The 23747-nt window shown below is 31.5% G+C and overlaps 1 protein-coding gene across 1 annotated transcript; it reads left to right on the top strand.

Annotated features, from left to right (window-relative positions):
* The first annotated feature begins 7009 nt into the window (after positions 1-7009).
* On the top strand, positions 7010-12919 carry LOC131637258 (uncharacterized). Its single transcript, XM_058907840.1, has 4 exons — positions 7010-7340; positions 11505-11623; positions 11822-12414; positions 12511-12919. The coding sequence occupies exons 1-4, from the start codon at positions 7010-7012 to the stop codon at positions 12917-12919; spliced, it is 1452 nt and encodes a 483-aa protein (XP_058763823.1).
* The last annotated feature ends 10828 nt before the right edge of the window (positions 12920-23747 follow it).

The raw sequence follows: 23747 nt of genomic DNA, 5'->3' as shown, positions 1-23747 counted from the left end.
AGCTTAGCCACTAGGCCAGCTGCTTGCATTTGATCATAAGGCCCATACAGTTTATAATATATCAAAATTAGTTGGTAAATGGTAAAACAAAATAAAATCACCAAAAATGCAAAAGGGGCGGATCAAACTCACGCCCCTATACATGAAAGCCTTAACACACACACGCCTGCCAGCTGAGCCAATACGATGAAGTCATTTAGCAAATGTGTTACATTAAGCATAAGATAAAATTGATTTTGAAAACTAGAGAAATGGCGCCACGACCATCATCTTCTTCGTTGAGACAACAAAACCAAAGCCATGGCTTGAAATTCAAGCTCCCTCATTTCTCAACCATTCACGAAGATGTAAACATGAAAGTTGCTCGAAACTTCATCAGGAATCCAATCATATGACTCTCATTAATTCATTTTAATTCTAACTCATTAATTTCCAGAAAAATTCTATGAACCCTAAACTTCAAACAAAAATTAAATGATGAATATGCACAATCAATCCCTAAAACCTTATGGCTTTTATTCAATGTATCAAAACAAACAGATTGGTATCAAGAAACGCAACAATTGATGCTTAAACCATAGAGTTCAAAGTTGATTTTTATACCTCTGAAAATGGAGATCGAAACCTGTGTTAGAGCACTTCCAAAAATGTTTTGATGACCTGGGAAGCTTCCTTGTACCTCACTGAAGCTAATGGAATGTTTGGTTTGCTTTGAAACACCCTGGATCTCCAAATCCGATAGTACCTACAATACAAAAAAATTATGGATGGAACTCTTGGTTCCAAGTGTTACATCAATGGATTGAGTGTTTGGATAGCTTCTATATGTAATATGGAAGGTATCTGAGGTGAAAGACCAAGAAATGCTCGAGTCAAATGAAAGGTTTCAGTTTATGGCCTAAGGATGACCTTTAATGGAGGTTCAATGGTGATTTTTGGTTTGAGGTGTTTTGGAGGGTGGTGATTGTGATAGATAGCTTCTAAATGATGTTTAGAAGTTGTTTGAATGATTGCTTGACACTCAGAATCTCTACCACTCAAAATGGCTCTTAAAATGCAAGTAACATAAAATGAGAATTTCAAGTTGGGTAGTGACTTGGGGAATTCTGGTGTGTTTGATGCAATGAGCAATGCCCTCTGTTTTATAGGTAAAAATTAGGGTTTGTGGGTGAAAGAATCAGACCATTTGGCTGTGTGGTTTGAGAGTTGTACTATCTTGCTTCTTCATGAAGAAAAGTGATATTTCCCATTGAGTACTTAAACTAAGAGATTACTTTTCCAGGTTACCTGCTTTGCAAGATAAATAGCTTTATTCAACTCACTCTAGATGGAAAGCATCACTACATTACCACAATTAATCACTCGTGATGATATATCTTTACCAACTGTTGTAAAAAACTCTTTTTTTATAGTAGTTGTCTCTCTTAGTTTTGCAATATCATGAAAAATGTTTAGAGTGAAAAGAGGAAGTTGACTTCAAACCGATGTGTTGTGCAAGAAAAAGTTGGGGCAAATGTTGAAAGTAAAAAAAAAATCAACAATGTTGTGTTTGATGGTTAAAAGAAATAGAGAAATTCATAAAAGAATGAGAGAACTGTAAAACAAGACTAAAGTTTCTTTTTGAAATATTGATATTTTAGTAGAGTAATGCTATCCATACACCAAATTCCTATATCAATACATGCATCTAACACAATTCACCGTATTTATACGATGAATAGTATTTTTTAAAATAAAAAAATATTTTATGAACAGTGACATGTACGTGAACAGTAAACAGTGATAAAGTTGATTAATGATATTTAAAAAATTGGTTAATGAAGTCATCAAGTTGGTTAATAAACGCTAAAATGTTAAAATAATTTAGTAGTAAAACAAAATTGGTTAATGAAAAGTAATAAATTGGTTAATAAAGTAATGAAATTGGTTAATAAATGTTCAGATATTAAAAATAGTTTAGTAGTAAAATAAAATTGGTTAATGGAGTGTAAAATGTTGGTTAATGAAGTTATGAAATTGGTTAATAAAAGTTCAGATATTAAAAATAACTTTTAGTAGTAAAATTTAATTGGTTAATGAAATGTAAACGGTTGGTTAATGAAATTGTAAAATTGGTTAATGACACAATTTTATATCAGTATCACTACTATTAATAATCTATTTTATTTCAATTTGAAAAAGGTTATTATATCGGTTTTTTTAGTGGCGTAATGAAAGGTTATCACCACTTTTCCTCTCGGCGTACATGCAAGCAAGGGAAAATGTGAAACATGTATGGCTTCGATCCCATGATAAAAGGTTATAATGATTTATCTATAAAAATTGAACATGCGCGTCATTCACCTTCTACTAAACTCAACTCATTGCTTCTTCAAACTTCATATACTATTCTTTAAAAGTTGTAGGGTTTAGGCTTTGATGATTCTAATATATTATATTGAAAATTTTGTTTGAAGAATAATGTTAAGTTTCACTCTATCAAGTCAACAATATGTTTGAACTTTAACATTTATCTTTAAGGCCAAAATTTTCAAGATCGTAAAAATGAATAAAGATATTGCACACCCTGAGATTTTAATAACTAAATTGTCTATGTTGGAATTCGAAGATTGTTCCTAAGATATTGCACCCAAAAGCATACATGACATAATAAAAATGAATCTCACATTTCACCATGGTTGAAAACATTGACCATGATGAAAATTAGTTTACTTTTAATATAAATATAAAAATTAATGGAACACGTGTTGAGATATTGTTGAGATATTATATAATATCAAATCTAATCTAATTTAATTATATCAAATATAATTTAAGTTATGTAAGCCCATGCCCAATCAGGATTGTATATAAATAATCATAGTCTGTATCATTATCTGTACACACCATTACAATTCAAGTGAATATGAATCCTTATTTCCTTATTTTCTCTCTTCTCTCCTCTCACTAAAAGTGCCTCACACACTAACAAATTGGTATCAGAGCCTTTGATTCTATGAAAGGGTCCGACTTACTTGTATCGAAAGTATCTCAACATGGACTTGTGGGTTAGCGTCCTGCATGTGGGTAAGATTGTCCTGTTGAAGAGAGTCAACAGCGGTACAAGTGTATGTGGAAGAGAGAGCTTCGACTTACAAGTGTGGGTGTGGAGAAATAGTCTCACATTGAATATGAATGTGGTGACTTGAGCATTTATAAGTGGGAGAACTCACTCACTTATCACCTTAAGGTTTTAGGTGGACAAGTGCGTTGTCTTCCACAAAGGTGTGTTACTCAAAGGAATGTCCCTAAAGAAGTAAGAATGCTCCTCGCTCGACCGTCCCCTGTTTGTTGCGCCAACAACACGCCCTTTATGTAATGAAAAAATGCAAAATTGTTGGTGATGTGGTTCAAAGTGTGTCACTCCATAACCTATCACCATAGTTGTTAAGTTTGACCGTGGTGAAGAGTGTTTTAGTAATTAATAAAAAATAAATGCGCCTAAAAGTGAGTTATTACTTCAATTTAAATAAATGGCCTAAATAAAATGTTACGAAAGGCATATTTATAGTGGTGTTTGAATCTCATGTGAGCTATTGTTATACGTTGGCTTATTTTGATAAGGTTTGCATATGATTGAGCCTTTACTTTGAGTCTTTGGTGGTCCAAAATAATATATATTAGATTTGTTATGTTAAAACGATGACCGTTGTAATATTATATTATGAAAGGTCTATTTTATAGTTTTATGAAGTTAAATTTTTAATGTGGTAAAATTAAAAATTTATATATTTTTAGAGTATTATAGGTATTTAAATCATATTAAAATTTAAAATATATATATATATATATATATATATATATATATATATATATATATATATATATATATATATATATATATATATATATATATATATATATATATAATTATTTTTAGTGCGATCTTAGTTGAACCTCAGTTTGACCTTAAGTTTGTTACTTTATTTTTAGTGTGATCTAGTTTTGATTATTGACATTAATTAAAAATATCATACTATACTTTATATAATACTTTATAATAATAGTTGGAAAATAATTGTAACGAAATGACATTAATATCTAATAACTTAATATTAATAATAGTGTATAACTTTTCTTAAATTATTATATAATTTAATGTATATCTTTTCTGACAATACAACGTTGTTGCAATAAGACACACTGAACATGAGTACAACCTCAATTTGTTTTTCTATAATAATTTCTGACATTTTACTTTCACTTTAATGAGATGTGGTCCTGCATTTGTCTTCTAACATTTGTATACTTCATTCGCGTGTTACATGCGCGCGCATATGTGACAACATAACTTCATTTTCTTTTACAAAATTATATTATCTAAATAAAAAATCCTCATCTTTTCTTTCTAGAAAATTTCTCACCTCATTCCATAATATTTAGGCGCACCATCGAAAAGACAATTTTGCCCTCGTGTTTATGTGGAGGATTTTTGGAAGTATCTTTTTTTTTGTTTAAATTTACTTTGTTCCGTAGATGTATCTACGGAAACATTCCCTAGATTCATCTATGGAAGAGTTTGATGTTATAGTTCGCGCCAGACCATTCCCTCCCCATTCTTCAGTTTTCATTTGTTCTCTCTCTTAAAAACCCTCCCAACCCAAAAATCAAACAACTCCCTCCATTGTATTTTTTTCTCTCGAGTTCGGCCGGCATTGTTAACATCAACAACCTACACATTCTATCAAGTTTAAATATCAATTTAATCGGTAAGTTTTTGATATTTCGAGTTATTTTAGAGTAGTTGTGGAATCGAATTAGAATTCGATATTTAGGTGTATAGTTGATTGGATAGGTTTAGAAATAGTGTTTATAGACAATGTAGGTAATGTTTTAGGGTTTAAACGCACGATCAAGGCACAAAAATGGTTTTTCTGGTGAATGAACAGTGGAGAAGACGCCATTGTTGCGTTCTCTGCTTTCAGTAGCTTCCGTAGATCCATCTACGGAAGAGATGTACGTTATGGCACTTCCGTAGATGCATCTACGAAAACACCCAAAGTTTTTGAAAGAAAGGTCCTTCCGTAGATCCATCTACGGAAGCACCCAGGATTTTTGGAAGAATGGTGCTTCCGTGGATGGATCTACGGAAGAGTATTTTTCTGTTTTTATTTTTATGTTTATTTATAAATACGCAGTTTCTAACCCGGTCATTTTTGTATTAAAATGCATACATCATGACTCACGGTCCGGACAGGGACATACATGGTAGGACAGCACAACACACATCCGTTCGGCGAGAACGGACGTTGCGCGCAGTATCTCAGGTGACCATTGGAGCTACGGTTGTACCTGACCCACCTTCTACTTCTACATCTGGCACACCCGCTCCAGCCGGGCCCATTCTTTCACCTGCATCAACCAGGCCTATTCCATCATCTGCTTCAGTCGGGCCCATTCTTTCACCTGCTTCAGCCAGGCCCACTCCATCATTCGCTCCAGCCGGGCTTTCTACGTCTACTACTCCATCACGAAGACCTCAGGATTATCCTAAGGGTGCTTCAGCTTTAGACTTGCCACCACCCTCACGTAGACTTCGTCGGGGAAATTCTTCTTCTGCCTGGCCACCTCTGGAGGTACACGAGGATGATCCGGTGCGGGGGCCAGTGCCTATGCCAGAGCCCATTTGGTACCCCGGTGGGCCCGTAGATGCCTCTCTGCTTACTGGATATGCAGATCATGCTGCGAGACATATATGAGATGGAGATGTAAATTTTATTTGATAGTTACATATTTATTTATTTTCTTCATCTCTCACCTTGATTATTACTGACCGTTTAAATTTTTTATAAAATTTCAGAGCAGGGACTCATAGAGGTTCTACAACCATAGGCGGAAGATTAGGGATCTCACGCAGCCTGACCAGCCATGGTTTCAGGAGATACTGGCAGCTTCATTCTAGAGGGACCTTTGTTCGCTCGGCTACCATACTATACATAGTGGTATGCTTGCAGCCTTTGTGGAAAGATGGCATCCTGAGACCTCCTCATTACATCTACCCCATGGTGAGATTACAATCACCCTAGATGATGTGACATTCCTGCGTCATCTACCTATTAGAGGTACCCTCTTTTGTCACGGTAGGATGACGAAAGCGGAAGCTCAGGAGATGCTGATTGCTGGAAGCTCAGGAGATGCTGATTGCTGGGCTGGGGGCTGATCCTGATGATACCCTTGGGAGGTGGAGAGGACTCGGAGGTGCTACTTCCTATATTTAATAGGCACCCAGCTCTTTGTGGACACGAGCTCGACGTACACTAATGTCGTATACCTTACGTACTTATCGGATATAGCATGTATCCATGAGTACAATTGGGGAGCGGCTGTACTGGCATACAATTACTATAGACTGGGAGAGAGATACCTGTGGAAGGCAAGGACCGTGACAGGCAGTTGTACACTTTTAGTGGTAACAATCTTATACTCTTTTACCTTTTTATATTTTTTTTAATAGTACTTTAAAATAGCCGTGTTTTGTTTTTTCAGGCTTGGATACTACAGCACTTCCCAGACATTATTGGCTGGGAAGAGGTGCCCACCTACACAGAGGTCATGCCGCGTGCCAGTCGTTTCACCCCCCGTAGAGGGAACCAGCATCCAGATCCATACAGGCGCGGTCTTGATCGCATGGCCTCCAAGGACATCAAGTATGACTGCTATACTGTGCATCAGAAGACGGTTCCGTTTGGCGAGATAGCTCTGTACTCCAGATGGTTGGCCGCCAGCTCGACCATTATTGTACGCTATCTTCCGGAGCGCGTCATACAGAAGTTTGGATTTGAGCAAACTGATACCTCGCGATCCTGCTGCCTCAGCTCCTATCTCTATGACCCGCATGCAGTTAGAGGAGGTCTTTGCAGATTGGGAGCAACACGTGGTCCCTGAGGAGGCACGGGCGACGCCATCAGAGCACGATTGGAGCTGTGCCGAGGGATACATCTCCTAGTACAACAGAATCTCACACCCCTACATGCTTCCAGCTGCCGAGGGAGGTCCGCCCGGACCAGCCTACAAGGATATTCTCCGTGCGCATCAGGCTCAGTTGGACCATACTCAGGATCTTCTTCCTCTGTGTCGTCAGATAGCTGACAGGTGCCTCGGAGCCATTGCAGAGGGTTTCTTTCCTGAGGGGACTGCTCATAGGCGTGTGCTGGAGGATATGATCAGGATGACAGAGAGTGCATTTATGTACCGTCGACATCGAGGCAGGACCTGTGGGACACTTGATGCCAGGGGTAGAGCCAGCAGAGCCCTTGGTGGACTCAGAGGCGGAGACGGAGCCGGAGGACATGGCCAGGACGGTACGCAGGATGCTACCTGAGATACTCAGTAGTTTATTTTATGATGTAAATATATTTGATTTGTTTATGTATTTTTGATGCTGTACTCGACTATGAGTTCGGATTATGTATTTGACCGACATTATTTATATATGGTATTTTTATTGGTCGACGCATTGTTGTCTTTATATGTAATTCTTAATTAAAAATGTGTGTGTTTAAAAAATGGAGTTTTTAAATGAAAATTAAAAGAATTCAAAAAATAGCAGACTGTTCCGTAGATGCATCTACGGAACACTCCGTTTTCACCACCTTCCGTAGATGCATCTATGGAAGTATTTATAAATTGGAAAAAAAGGTGTGTTTAAACATGATTTCTTTGATTTTGTACGTTTCCGTAAATGCATCTACGGAAGAAATCAAATTTTTTCAAAATATGGGGTGCTTCCGGAGATCCATTTACGGAAACTGGGGGCAAAAATGGAAATTCATGTGGTCTGTAAGAAATCCACGGGGTTGGATGAGAAATTTTCTCTTTCTATATGTGTGAAATAGTATTATTATTATTCTTAAAATATATAAAAAAAAAAGCATATTTGAAATAGTGATATAGTGCAAAAACATCCTATATGAGTTGTGGATTTTATGCAAGTTTTAAACATCAAACTCATCATATAATCGATGAGGATATTGGATTACTGGATCGTTATTGAATTTATTGATTATTGATCAAATGCATGACTATATCAAATTAAATGAGATACTTCAGTTGAATATATAAAGTTTTATAACAAACTTATATAATTTTTAAATCCAGGACCGGCCTAATCAATTCAGGGGTCCTGTTTAAATTTTAAAAAATGGGCTTAATTTTTTTTAAAAGCAAAATTAATTTTAATAATTAAAAATAACACCTCAAAGATACAATGGTATATTAACCAAACAAAATACTAAAAATTTAAAATATTATTTAAATTAAAAAAATTTATATAAAATTTATATTTTTAATATTTTTTATATAATTATAAAAAAAATTGGGCCCCTAAAATTAGGGGTCCGGTACTATAGCGCACTCTGCACTTGTGCAGAACCGGGCCTGATTAAATCTGTCGAACCAAATGGCTTGACTCTAAAAAAATTCACGACACCTATAAAATCTCATAATTCTAAAATATCATAATTTCACAATACCATTTTCTATATTCAAATTATAAATATAGTCGTCAAACATAACAAAATAGTACAAAATTCAAATAAATTTTGAACAAAGTTCAATTACTACAAAAATTGAATAACATATTAAGTGTAGTGTCTAATAAATTTAATTTTAATGAGAAAAAATTATTCTCAATAAGTTTTGAACAAAAATTTATTCATATTTTAATTTAAATTATAAAAAAATTATCAAAATAGCACCGTTATGTTGAGGAAGAAAACAACCTTTAACTCGTCAATATTTTAAAACAAATGATTCCCCAGTTTTTATCAATTTTAACCGATTATGGTCGATGTCCACCAAATCAATAACTTACTCAATGTAACAATCAAACTAGAACGATGACCTCCTTATTTCTAATTCGACCAATTCTACCTACTGATTAAGTTTTTAAAACTCTAATTTTATGTATACTTTCTACGCGTATAACATGCGCACATAAACAAATGAAATATATGTAATAACAACAAAATCGAGACATGGTAGAAAAAAGTAAACATATTATTAAAATAAAAATATTGAAAATATTAAACATTGACTTTAAAATAATTAGACTATTTAAAAAATCTTTATTTTCTCTTTAAATGTGTGAAATATCATTATTATTATTATTATTATTATTATTATTATTATTGTTATTATTATTATTATTATTATTATTATTATTATTATTCTTAAATACATTCTTAATGTTTTTTTATAAATAACTTTATAAATTAAAACTCATCTTTGGAGATCTGTGATTGTTGGAAGATTCTAGTATTGTGTTTAATATTTTTCTTTTGAAGATTTTCTTTTTAGATTTTAGAGGTTTGTAAGGTGTGTGGTGTTGTGGCTGATTTTGACAAGTCCAACAGAAAAAAAGGAAGTTCTTCTCTATAGAATTACTTTGGTAGTGTTGTGTGGAAGCCTATGAATAAAGTGAGAGTTCTTATCAATCTTTAGAGAGACCAACGCTCAAGATACCGATAGGATCTAGCAAAGATTGATGCAGAATAGTAACTTTGGAGAAGAATTGTTAGAGCTGGAAGATTCTAGATGTTTTTGAGTAAAGATGTTGGGAGGTTTCAGTTTGGATATTGTGTAAAAGTCAAGGGATCTAGATATAAGTTTTTTATATTTTTATTATTATTTGAATATTGTGATTGTACTAAACATCGTGTAATTTGTCACAAACTATATTAGAAGACCAAAATATTTAAAGGGAACCATTAAAGAATAGAGTAGACGGTAACCAAACCACTATAAATTCGACTTATACTTGTGTGTGTGTGTCTATATATATATATATACACACACATACACTGTGTGTGTATATATATATATATATATATATATATATATATATATATATATATATATATATATATATATATATATATATATTTTCTTTGTATTCCCCCCAATTTAATAGTCGATTTTTAGATAAAATCATGGGCAAAATTAATAAAAACAGAGTGTAAAAATTAAAATAAATAAATAACCAATGGTCCAGGCCCAACTCAATTAATTATTTATGAACCAAAACATAAATTAAAAAAAATTCCTTAAAACAAAACCTTTAACCTTCGTTCAAAACTACAGGTAAAGGTTTTTGAAAAATTGGAACTTTACTCCGCCCTGTCCTCTCCGCCGTGAGGTGAATGATCTCTCCTCTCTTCTTATTTTATTTTGCCAATTTCCATACTTGTGTTTGTGTTGTGTTGTTGTTTTGTCACTCTAAATAAAAAGAGAATAGATGAAACATGAAAGTTGTGTTGTGTGGTGGTAGAGAAGAGAAGTAGGTGTAGGTAGTGTGTGTCTAGCCTAGAACCGCCACTGTGTCTAAGTTTGTCTAGGTTACTATTAAACTATGTATAATGGATGTGTTGAAAAAATTATTCAATAGTTGAATAGTTGCAATGGAGTGTTGAAAATGATGTGGATTAATTTGTGTTGAAAACATTCAACATGTTGAATGAGGAGGAAGTGGGGGCCATTATAATACTTTGAAAAATCTTATTGGTTGTTGTAATTGTTTAGATTTTTATCTCACTTTAATTATTTGAAATTAATTATTTTATTTTAAGTTAATTTTTTATTTATTTTTATTTTCATCAAAATTTATTATTTTTTCCTCTATAAATAGAGACTTGGTTTATTAGATTTGGACACGAAAAAAAATTGATATTTTTCTCTCTAATTTTTCTATTTAGCCTCAAGTAAAATCTTGTTTGTAGCACTAACAATCTTAATTATTTAAATAAGTTATTAAATTTAAAAAAATTAGAAAAATAATTGTTATTAAATTAGAAAAATAAAATTCAAATAAGTTATTAAATTAAAAAAATTATTTAACTCTTAATTATATTAATTTAATTTCAATTGATAATTGTTATTAATATATAATCACAAAAACAAAAACATAAAAGAAAATATGAATATGAAATAAAAGTGGTGGGGTAGGGTGTTGAATTTTATTAAACAAAAATCATTGTAGTGAGTAAAAGTTGAATGAATGTTGAATTATTAGGTAGAAGAGAGAGAAGATGACGTGGAGTGTAAAAAGTGAAAAATTAGTGTTGAATCCATAAACCATTATACGTAGTCTTACTGAGAAAGTTGTGTTGTGTTGTTGTTTTGTAATTTTTTTCTTTGTGTTTTTTTCTCTTACTTTTTGTCACTTACTTTTGGTATAAAAATAAGTACTTTGTGTCACTTACTTTTTCTTTTGGTTTTTTTCTCTATTTTTTTAAATTGGTATAAAAATATTTGAATTAGGTTTAGTTATTAATTAGGTTTAGTCTAACAATTAGTTTAATTTATTAATTTATTAATTTTATTTATTTATGTTATATTTGTATTATTATTTAAATTAATTAGATTTAGTTGTGGGCTTTAGAGTTAAAGGGCTCTCGCTTACTTACCAAAACCAGACCATTTTACTTTCAATTTAACTTCATAGTTTTTTCTGAATAATTAAATTTCAGAGATGAGAAAGTTTTTGGTTCCTAGAACAAATATTGAGAATATTAATGTTGTACAACCGGAAGCCGAAGTAGAAGAAACACCACCTAATGTGGCCAATGAATTTAATTCATATGAGATTGTGCGTGATCCATGATGTAGGAAACAAATCCATGAGTATACTACGGATATTCAAGACCAAGTGAGGAGGGCATATATATTGAAGGGTCCAACGCAACCAGATTTAGAAATATTTCCTCGTACTCAATTTGGGAAGTCTTCAAGAGCATTTTGTAAAGCATGGTATAAGAATTATACATGGATTGAATACAATGAGTAGAAGGATGCAGCTTATTGTTTTTATTGCTTTCTCTTTAAGCCGCCCGGGAGGGCCGAACACTTTGGTTATGAAATCTTCAACAAAGACGAATTTAAAGATTGGAAGCATACATCTAAAGGCTTCAAAGATCATATTGGTAGTCATAATAGTACGCATAACTCATGTATGAAGCACTATGACAATTATAATAATCAAAGACAAAGTGTGACAAGTATCTTTGCTAGAGCAACTACGGAATCAGAAGAATTGTATAAGATCCGTTTGACTTGTTCTTTAGATTGTACTAGATATCTCATAGCACAAGGCATCGCTTTCGGTGGCCATGATGAAAGCTCTACTTCTCTAAATAAGGGAAATTTTAGAGAGATGGTGGATTGGGTAAAATCTAATGATGAAAAAGTGAGAGATGCTTTTGACCGTGGTCCAAAAAATTGCACAATAACTTCCGGTGAAATTCAAAAGGAGCTTGCAACGTGTTGTGCACATGAAGTTACCAAGGTGATTATGAAAGAGCTTGGTGAAAGAAAATTCTCTATGCTTATTGATGAGTCGCGTGATATATCTATCAAAGAGCAAATGGAGGTGATGTTGAGGTTAGTAGTTATATTATCCAATTTCTATTACATATTATTCTCCATGCCGTCATATAACATTGTTGAATACATTTGACTTTTTATTTATATTGCTAGGCTCTTGAACGACAAAGGGAAAGTTGTGGAACAATTTATTGCTCTATATCATGTCAAATATACTACATCTGAGGCACTAAAAGATGCTATTTATGGTATTCTTGATCGTCACACGTTATCTATTTCAAGGATACGAGGGCAAGGATATGATGGGGCTTCAAATATGAGAGGTGAATTTAATGGTTTGCAAAGAAAGATTCTAGATGAAATCCCTTATGCTTTCTATGTCCATTGTTATGCTCACCGTTTGCAATTGGTGGTTGTGTCTGTTGCTAGTAGTTGCTCATCTATTCATGATTTCTTTGAGTACATCTCATTGATTGTAACCACAACAAATGCATCTTGCAAGATAAGGGATGCTTTGACGGAGGCAGAACACCAATATATTTTGAATAGACTTAAGAGGTGAGGTATCTCAAGAAAAGGGCTTGCACCAATCATCTAGTCTCGCTAGACCCAGGGATACTAGATGGGGTTCACATTATACTACCTTGATTCGTTTGGATGAAATGTGGTCCTTCGTGTTAGAGGTGCTTAGTATTGTTGATGAAGATGGACGTGGACCATCTCAAGCAGCAGGTTTGATAGAAAAAATGGAGAGCTTTAAATTTGCTTTCATTTTGAAGTTTATATTAAAGTTGTTTGGTATCATAAATGAACTTTCAAAAATCTTGCAAACAAAAGATATAAATATTGTGCATGCTATGGAATTAGTTGATGATGTTAAAGCTCGGTTTGCTACATTGAGAGAGTGTGGTTGGGATGATTTATTTATTGATGTCCAAGAATTTTGTGTTGCTTAAAATATTCTGGGCCAAATATGAATGAAGAAATACCGGTTCGGGGTCGTTCAATAAGAGAAGGGAGGATTGTCACTAATCTTCACCATTACCTTACAAAGATTTTTTATGTTTCTATTGACAAAATATGCATTGAGATGGATAACCGATTTAGTGAAGGAAGTAACATTGTGCTGGATTACTTCTCATGTCTTGATCCCAAGAACACTTTTTCCAAGTTTGATGTTGATAAGCTTGTTTATCTTGATGATATTTATTATGCATACTTTTCTAATGATGATCGTGGAACAATAAGGGAGCAACTTGAGACTTATGTACATCAAGTGAAAAGGCATGCTTCCTTTACTTCTTGTGAAGATGTTCAAAGTTTGGCTATGAGGATGGTTCAAACTGAGAAATATTTGGTATTTCCATTGGTCTACAAACTCATTGAGTTGGCTTTGATATTGCCGGTGTCGGCAGTATCCGTCGAAAGAGCTTTTTCAGCAATGAAGATTATCAAGTATAATTTGCGCAACAAGATCAACGATGTGTGGTTCAATGACTTGATGATATGTTACACCGAACGTGAGATATTCAAGTCACTTAAACATGTTGATATTATTCGAACATTCACCGTAAAGAGGCCTCGGAGAGGGCATTTACCTCCTAATTTTATTTAGCACACTATTTGCAGGTTAGGTTTCATCACTCTTATGTAGCACATTTTATGACTATTTATATATTATGTCACATGTAAATCGCGGTTAAATTTTTTTCCCAGGCTACCTAAAATTCTTGGCTCCGCCACTGTGTATATATATGTGTGTATATATATATATATATATATATATATATATATATATATATATATATATATATATATATATATATATATATATATATATATATATATATATATATATATATATATATATATATTAGAATTGCATGTTTGGGTCATTTTTATCGCTTTCTTAGAATCATATGATATTAGGTTTTTGCCTTGATAGCAATTTATTAATTAAGTGTAGGTTTTGTTAGAAATGACACTTCAAATAATTTTGTTTTGTATTAAGGCAAAAAATTATCGTACTAGAATCCATATTGTATTGATGTTATACATTTACACGTCTTGTGTAAATTTGTTAATAATACAATACATTAATTTTCTGTTCTTTTGGCTAGTTGTTCGATTTGATCTTTACCATATTATATACCGATTAAGGTGTTATATATATATATATATATATATATATATATATATATATATATATATATATATATATATATATATATATATATATATATATATATATATATATATATATATATATATATATATATATATCGTTCGATAAGCATAATAATTTTTATTTGCACATTGCTTCCGCCACACAAATTAATTTTTGTTTTTAAACTTTGACAAACTTTTCAAACTATTTGTTAATTGATCAATTTTATTTGACAAGTCTATTCACCCACCCTTTTTAGATCGATGCGTTCTCGTATTCTCACCCAACAGGTTTCTCTATGGGACCCCACATGTGTATTTGCCTTGTGGGGGGCAAGGATTGTTGAGAATCAAGTGTGAGGAAGAAGTCCCACATTTATTAGAAAAGGGAAGAATGAACACTTTATAAGTGAGAGAACCCACACATCTATCACCTTAAGGTTTTAGGTGGACAAGTGGTGTGTCTCTCACAAAGTGTGTCCTAAGTTAAAATGCTCCTTCGTTGACCCTCTCAAAGTGCCTCCAACAGTGGTATCATGAGTCTTTGGTTCGAGCTAGGGACCGGCTAACATGTATCGAAACACTTCCCGCAGGTGGTGGGTAGAAGGTGTTTCGTTGAAGAGTGTCAACGGTGATATAAGTGTATATGGAAGAAAGAGCTTCCACATGAGGGGAGCATTGTATAGACTCACACTTGAGGGGGAATGTTGAGAATCAAGTGTGAGGAAGAAGTTCCACATTGGTTAGAAAAATGGAAGAATGAACACTTTATAAGTGAGAGAACTCACACACCTATCACCTTAAGGTTTTAGGTGGACAAGTGGTGTGTCTCTCACAAAGTGTGTCCCAAGTTAAAATGCTCCTTCGTTGACCCCCTCGAAGTGCCTCAATCAAGGATTCCCCATGAGGATTCATCATAAGTAACTATGTAACACCTCAATTTAAAAATTATGTTGGATATGTATTTATTTATGAATATTTTGTGATTTATTGTGTTTATTTGATTATTGGTGGTTGTGTAAGACTTTGAGTTAGAAAATATATTAGATTAAAATAATAACTTTATGTTGTTAATAATTAAAATTATTAGAAATATAGAATAAATTAGAGTGTGTAGAGATTTTAAGAACATAAAGGTAATTGCATGAGAGTAATTGAGGGTATATGAAGAAAAGCATAGTAAGGGACAATCCATAATTGAAAAAGGGAAAAATAGGGAAAAAAGACCATTCTATGTTGTACGTGAAAAGTTGGAGGAAAAAGAGAAAGAGGTTAGGTCACAATGGTACTAAGGGAACACCCATCCATAGAGAAAGAAGAACTTCTAGAGAAAATCTAAGGTGAGATTGGGTAATGGTTCTCAATTATGATTGATACGAGGGAATAATAGATGTAGGGTTTTAATTCTCTTGATTGATATTAATGTGTAATGAATATTGATGAAAATTGTGAAATCCCTAATGCTGATGTTTTGTGCATATGCCGTGTTGTTAAATCTTTGATTTTGTTCAAGTGGTCCATTCTTGTAGAGAAGCTAACTCTTGTGCGGATGCCCTAGCTAATATAGGATGTTTAGAAAATACTTATTGAGTCTATAGAGAAGCTTCTGCAACTTTGAATTTCGGCGGAGTTGGTGTTATTTCCTCTAGGGAGGTGTTTGTGTAATTGTTTTTATTTTTCAGACTTCGGCCATCTCATTTAAAAAAAAAATGAAGAGATTAGAACATTAAAAAAATAAAAAATAATATAGAGAGATTGAAGGTTCTTTTAAAGCCTTAATAAATACAATAATGAAAAACTAAAAAAAATGTTTAATTAAATGTCGTTTATTTTTGACAAAGAACTAATTTTTCTCAATTATATTTTTAATTAATATTATGTACATTAATTAGACAAAATTATTTATACTTTATATTAATAATTGGAAAATAAAATGGTAACCAAAATAAAAATTGTATTAATAACTTAAGAGTAATTAAATTTTTATATTTCTTCTTAATTTTATTTTATATTTTAATCATATCCAAAAACCTTAAAAATTTAAACTAATTTTAAGTTTTTCTATTAATAAGTTTACAAATAATTAAAAAAAACATGAAATTCTTTTTTTACTTAAAATAATCTTTATTTATTTCATGTTTAATACATGTCGTACGTTCTTTCATTTTCATACATTGGCCCATACTGTCTAGATTGGCCCATACTGAAAACAAGTCTGTCTAGATTGGCTCTCCTCGTGTTCCATGCGCTTATGACAGTAAAACTTCATTTTTTTAAAAATGAAATAAAAAGATTTTACCATATAGTAAATAGTTTATTTTAAATGAAATGAAAACTTCATTTTTAAGTATAAATAAAAAAATAAATCTTTTAATCTAATGAAAAATAATATTTTATAAAATTTAGTTTCAACATAAAAACATAATTATTAAAAAACCATTCATATTTATTAAAAAATAATGCATCCTTATACAACTAACAAACTATTTTAATAAATTGTTTTTACAACTAACTAGATATTATTAACATAATATCTATTTTAATTTTAATCACAAATTATTTTAATTGAGACAAAAATTTTATTTTTAAATATAATTTTTTTTCCGTCTCACGGGTTCATTTTTCTTCTTCTTTTGGTATGATTATTTAATACAATTGAATTTATATGATTATTATTTATTTTACAATTAAGTACTCATTTTAAATTTACATGTGTATCTAAATATATTTTATATCGTATCAAATTGGATAATACTCAATAGAGGTGTAGACAATCAACTTTATATCTCATAGGTCACTATTGCGACAATTTTTGTTTTATTTTAATCGATACTTATCTTTCTTTAATTGAGAGTAGCAGTGAGAATAGGTCAGACCAACTAACAGGGACCTACAGCTTAACCTACACAGGTATAGGCCAGACCATATATTTTTTTTAAAGTAGAAAAAACTTAGGCTTTCTTATAGTCTATTTTGCTAAAAATATTAGGCCACGAGTCATATAAAAAGTCTTTCAAGCCTATCAGGTCGGTCTGTTTAAAGAAAAAATGATTAGTTATATCGTATTTTACACTTTGAATTAAAATAGCAAAATAAAGCATAGTTATTTTGAAGAAATTATGAGAATAATTTGAAAAATCCTTATGAACAATGTTATAAGTTGTTGTCATAAGTTATTTCAATACGTTATCTTAAGCAAAGAGTATCACAAAACCTGTGCTAATAGATAAACTCGAATGAGTCAATGAAAACAAACAGTTATGCTAGTTGATCTTTTAATTTATTAGTCTATTTTACATTAGTGAAATTTCTTATATACAAAAGTTCAAATAAAGTAGGTATTTAAGTAGGTTAGTAGGTCAATCAGACATTCAAAAATCTAAACTCAGCCCTAAAAATAAACATACGATAGACTATAGCCTATAGGCCAGACTTAGGTGTTGAAATTTTTAATATATCAGACTCAGGCTTGGTAAAAGCTAACTGGGCCCAATCTATTTTCAACTCTAATTGAGAGACATTCTTTATTTCCAAATATAAAAAATTTCTGTTTTTTTTTTCTTTCTCCATGTCACAAATTTTTTTTTAGAGTTATTTAATACAAATGAATTTATATGATCATTGTTAATTTATAATTAAGTAATTCATTTTAAATTTACATTTGTATTTAAATATATTTTATACTGTATCAAATTGGATGATTGAGTTTATATGATCATTATTTTCTTATAATTAAACAATTCATTTCAAATTTATATATATGTCTAAATATAATCAAATAGATTTACTTATACAACGCATCTTACTAGTATGTTAGAAAAGTACTGTCTTAAGGAAACCTTACATAAAACACATCTCTCTTCTTTATTATTAGCATTTAAATTTCCTCCGCATGTTACATGCGCATATGTGACAACAAAACTTCATTTTTTAAATGAAATGAAAATAATTTAACATATAAATAAATATATTTCACTGATGGCACAGATATCAAAATAAGTATTAATAATATTTAAATTAAAGATCTAAATATAAACACAATAATAGTAATAAATAATTGTTTTTAGATGTTAAGATAACATTACTCTTTCCAAGAGTTGTCAAATATTTTAAACTATATATGAACCATTCTCAAATATATCTCAAAAATAGTTCTTAATTTAAAAATTTAATAAATTGATTTAAAGCATACTTTAACCTAGTTTCTGGCTTTACGCTAAAGAATCTTCACATTCATCCAACGCTATACATTAATATTTTTCATCTAGAAATTGTAAATGTTTGCGACATCCATGGTCTTTTAAAACAGACCTGGAGATTGACTCCACAAACCGTTGTCTAAATAGACAACCAGAGAATTATTACTATGTGAAAATTTTACAACACATAGACTTCTCTACTCTCACCCCAATCTCCTAGTACACCCACACTCTTACAAAGCAAATAATTAAACTAAATCTCACAACACTCTAATACAAGAGCATAAGAGAACAAAGAAAACCAAATATAAGCTTAAAGTGCTTTTTTTTACTAGTGTATTTAAAAACAAAGAACTTAGGTCCAATATATAGCCTTGGTCTCCCCCTTGCTTCACCACACTAAGCAATGTGAGACTTCTCAAATAGCTACTTTTTAACTTCCTTCTTTATTTAAGAATTTAGGCAACATTAGACATACAATCAACCCCAACAATCTCCACCTTGATTGTAATGGTCTTCAATCTTCATTGTCTACACCGACAATCATAATTCTCATTGTCTCATAGAGCTTTAACTAAACAATTTCCCTAATTGTAACATTGACATCTATTTTGAACCTATGGTATCGAATAGTGACTCCAACCTACAATATGTTGCTCTCACCAATGCGGTTATCGGTAGGTTTCTTATGCCTTTGAAGACAAAGTTCATTGATTCCATTAGATTTGTTGTCATGTGGCCCCATCGCTGACCTTGTCAAATGCCCAGGTCCACTTCTCCCCTGGAATATTATCGATCCACCTTAACGCATCCTAAGAGATTTCGTTGCCATGTGCATGAATATGTCCTACATGACGAACATATTTAACCGTATTTACGACATGCAGGTTTTGGTCATTTACTCAACATAACCAATTACCATGTTTATTATAAATTTATTCTCGCATTGGTGGAAAGATGGAGACCCGAAACACACAGGTTTCATCTTCCATGTGGCGAATGTATCGTCACCCTAGAGAATGTTGACATGTTATTGGTTCTACCTATCAATGGTAAGGTTGTTAATGGTCGAGTCAACCAAGACAATGCCATATGCGAAAAACTTTTGGGTGCCCCTTTATTTGAAGAAAGATCAAGGGGCCAAGGTATTAATCTCAAGTCCCTTAAACAACATTATTCAAGAATGATATTAACAGAAAATTCTACCGAGCAAGGAAAAATAATGAAAGCTTTGTGTTATATTATGATATTATTTAGTCACTTTTTACTATATTATTCAATTTACTTATTTTATATTATAAACAACGATATTTAATTTATATTCACTATTTTCGATAGAAGTGGTCCGTTCCAGAGATGAACTACAACAATACTCCTAGAAATACAATAGTAGTCTATCGAAATATTTTGGATCATATTGGACCCGATGAGGTATTACATATAGACACCTCATTAATTTAGTTTAATATTACCATGAAAATAGCTTATTTTTCCTCTGCGTTTTGTATGGAGGTCGTATCTAGGTCTCAACCATGAGATTAACCATGAGGATGCTGAAGTTTGGACTACAAAAACAACAATCATCAGGTTCACTACTATGGAGATGCACCAGAGTGACTGTGTGAAGTTGTAGTTCGACATTCAACAAGGTATCCCATATATCCCCCAAAGTGTTTGGGAGAATGGCATCAATTAAGAGTAGATGACCAATGGAGATTTGATGATTTGATGATTTGAGAGACTTCTCTAGAGATGCATGTCGTTAATGGAGGTACCAACGTGAATTGGTCATAAATGAACCAATCTTCCAGCATGATGTTAATTAGACCAACTCGCCATTGTATGAACTGGTATACATCGGTTTCAACAAATTTGTTTATGTATCCGAAGACCTATTTGGTCTACCTACGCCAAAGAGATTCATCATACGCTCAACAACCAACCCCACAACCAAACCCAACAACATTGTCAACCCACTGAAAGCTAACAACCTTACACCACCACATCCACCCAAATGCACCAACAATTCATGCCACACACACAAACACAAAACCAAGAGCATGACCTGGACCGCAACCAACAATATGTTGCCACCACATCTTACCACAACACCAATGACACATATGATACCTCCCCATCCTACCATAGCATCCAACCAATGTACAACCAAACATTACACCACCGAAGCACCCAACCATCGCATGTCCTTCAATCACCACAAGAACCATTGCTTTGTTTCCAAAATGATTCATTAACCCTATTATACAAACCACCCACCAACACGTAATCAACCAACACGACCCAACTTCGACAACATGGGCACCAATCTCTTTGGAAGCACCGAAAACTGGGAAGAAATGGTTAAAGAGTTGTATGATCCGACTGTTGTCCCGAGACCATCGCATTAAGCACATCTGCCTTAAACGAATCAGATCAGGCCTCAACACACCTCAGAAAAATCAGAATCAGAGACCTCAAAGGCAAATACAGGGGCATTATTGTGTTACCGGTGGGCATTTGGGTGGATGAGGGCGGTACAATATATTCAATCCTTGTGTAATTTCTTTTTTTCTAGTAATATTATTAATAATATATTTATATTTATTATTTATTTATTTGTGTTAAAATAAATTAAAAAATAAAGAAAACCAAAATAACTAAGAAGCCACGCTAGATGACGCCTCTTTTTTACAGCTATAATGCATGTGTTACACTACATGTCATGATAGAGGTGCATGCGTCATGTTGTGTGGCGTCTCCTCTTTACTTTGAATGCATGCACCACATGACACCTCCTCTTTGCGATTTTTTTTTAAAAGTGGTTAATTTTGTATATATATTCTGAAACAGTGGTTATTTATTTATTTGTTTGAAAAATGTGATTACTTGATAAAAATTTCTATATTTTTTTTTATGATAGTATTATTTAAATCCTTGACTTTAACTTCATGTTAAATATATACGATTCATATCTACTTCTAGTGAGTAGTGATTTCTCTCGCCTCATTCTTTTATTGTCAGGTATATAATATAATATTTAATAACTGTTGTCAAATATGTTTAAGAAAAATGCTATATTAACACCAAATTTTTACACCTACATCGTATTTTACTATTCATAAATACGACGAAACGTCCAACTAACGTTACAATTTTGGTTAATGCAATATATAGTTTGGTTAATTTGTTTTGACATTAAAATTCGATAAAATAAAATTGATTAATTAAGTATAACTAACGTTTACAATTTTGGTTAATGTAATATATAGTTTGGTTAATTTGTTTTGACATTAAAATTCGATAAAATAAAATTGATTAATTAAGTATAATAAATTGGTTAAGATATGTCATTATTTGGTTATTGAGCTTTTATATATATATATATATATATATATATATATATATATATATATATATATATATATATATATATATATATATATATATATATATAAAGGAAAACAAAAAGAAGAAGAAAGTCAATATCCTCCAAAAATATGAAGGGGCAAACCCCAATCCATCAATAAGAAATGTACCTATATAAGAACTCATATCTAATCTATTATTTATAAAGTTCTTCCTTAAGGGTGTGTTTGGTTCGGGGTAGATGGAGGGGAGGGGAGGGAATATTTTTAATTAAATGTCTTTGGTTCAAATTTTATGAGGGGAGGGGAGGGATGGGGAGGGGAGCAAAACCCCTCCAAAACACACTATCTGCGTTCTTCCAAATCGGAGGGAATTGGAGGGGAGGGGAGGGAATCTCAACTTTAATATTTTAAAAATTATTATAATTACTATAATATCTTCAATTTAATTTTAATATTTTAAAATTATTCATTTTCTTTTGTATTATTGCTCTCTTTTGTGTGATTTTTCTCGATTGCTTTTATCAACTTATTATAATTATTCTCCACCTTCAAATTATTTTGAAATTTTTGTCCTTAATATAAATCATAATCATTTCACTTTTTTGATTTTTTTTATAACTCTTTTATGTTTATTTATGTTTTTTTTCTAATTTTGTTATGTATCCTATCATATTTTCTTTTATATCAAATTTAAAATTTTTCATTTTAATTAATTAATTATATTAAAAAATTTAAACCATTTAAATTTAATAATAAATTATTTTATGTATTTTATGTGTTAAATAATTCATTACGATTTCAAAGTTGTTATCAACATATAGTTTAGCTTGTTTTTGAACATTTTATTCGAATTAAGTGAAGTCAATTTTTTAACATTATGTAGTAAATTATAACTTTTTAGTCACTCAATATTAAAAAATTTACTAACAATAAAATATGTATAGATTTTTCACATTTGAATATCATATTGTATCACTTATATAAGATAATAAGAATAAAAATGTAAATTATTAATAAAATCCCTCCCCTCCCTTCCTGAACCAACCATATTTATAATTAAAATCCCTTCCTTCCCCTCCCCTCGTTTGAACCAAACACCCATCTGATTAAAAAAATCCCCTCCCCTCCCCTCCCCTTCTCTCCCCTCCATTAAAATCCCTCCCCTCCCCCTTATTTGAACCAAACACACCCTAAATCTAAAGGAATAAAAATCAGTTATTGTTAATGAGATTTATAAAATAGGTTAATATATATCATAAATTGTTTAATAAATTTTCAAATATAAAATCGTCTTAGTTAATAAAATAAAGTTGATTAATAAAATGTAAAAATTACTAAAGACATTTTATAATTTAATATCTAAAAATGTTTAATAAAATAGAAAAAGTGGTTAGTAAATTATAAAAATAAATAAGTGGTTAACATACATATGTGTGGTTAATGCAACGGTGAAATTAGTTAACAACATAATCTTATATTTATATTATAAAATAATTTTTTTAAAATATTTTCTTAATAATAATTTTTTTATTTTAAATAAAAAAATACTTTTCAACGTAGTGTTTAGTATAAATATTAATGTCATTTTTGGAGGTTGGTATATTCTTAATTATATGTGAGAAAAAAAGTAAATCCTGGTGCATATAAATATATGAGA

The sequence above is a fragment of the Vicia villosa genome, unplaced genomic scaffold (genome assembly GCF_029867415.1).
Source record: "Vicia villosa cultivar HV-30 ecotype Madison, WI unplaced genomic scaffold, Vvil1.0 ctg.001954F_1_1, whole genome shotgun sequence".
Classification (NCBI taxonomy): Eukaryota; Viridiplantae; Streptophyta; class Magnoliopsida; order Fabales; family Fabaceae; genus Vicia; species Vicia villosa.
Note: the sequence above shows the minus strand (reverse complement) of the source record. Positions and strands in the feature narration are given on the sequence as shown.

Coding starts and splice junctions, on each gene's coding strand:
- LOC131637258 (XM_058907840.1), top strand. CDS start 7,010: ATGCTTCCAGCTGCCGAGGGAGGTCCGCCCGGACCAGCCTACAAGGAT. Junction 7,341..11,504: donor CGGAGGACATGGCCAGGACG/GTACGCAGGATG, acceptor ATTAAATTTCAG/AGATGAGAAAGTTTTTGGTT. Junction 11,624..11,821: donor AATTTAATTCATATGAGATT/GTGCGTGATCCA, acceptor TACAATGAGTAG/AAGGATGCAGCTTATTGTTT.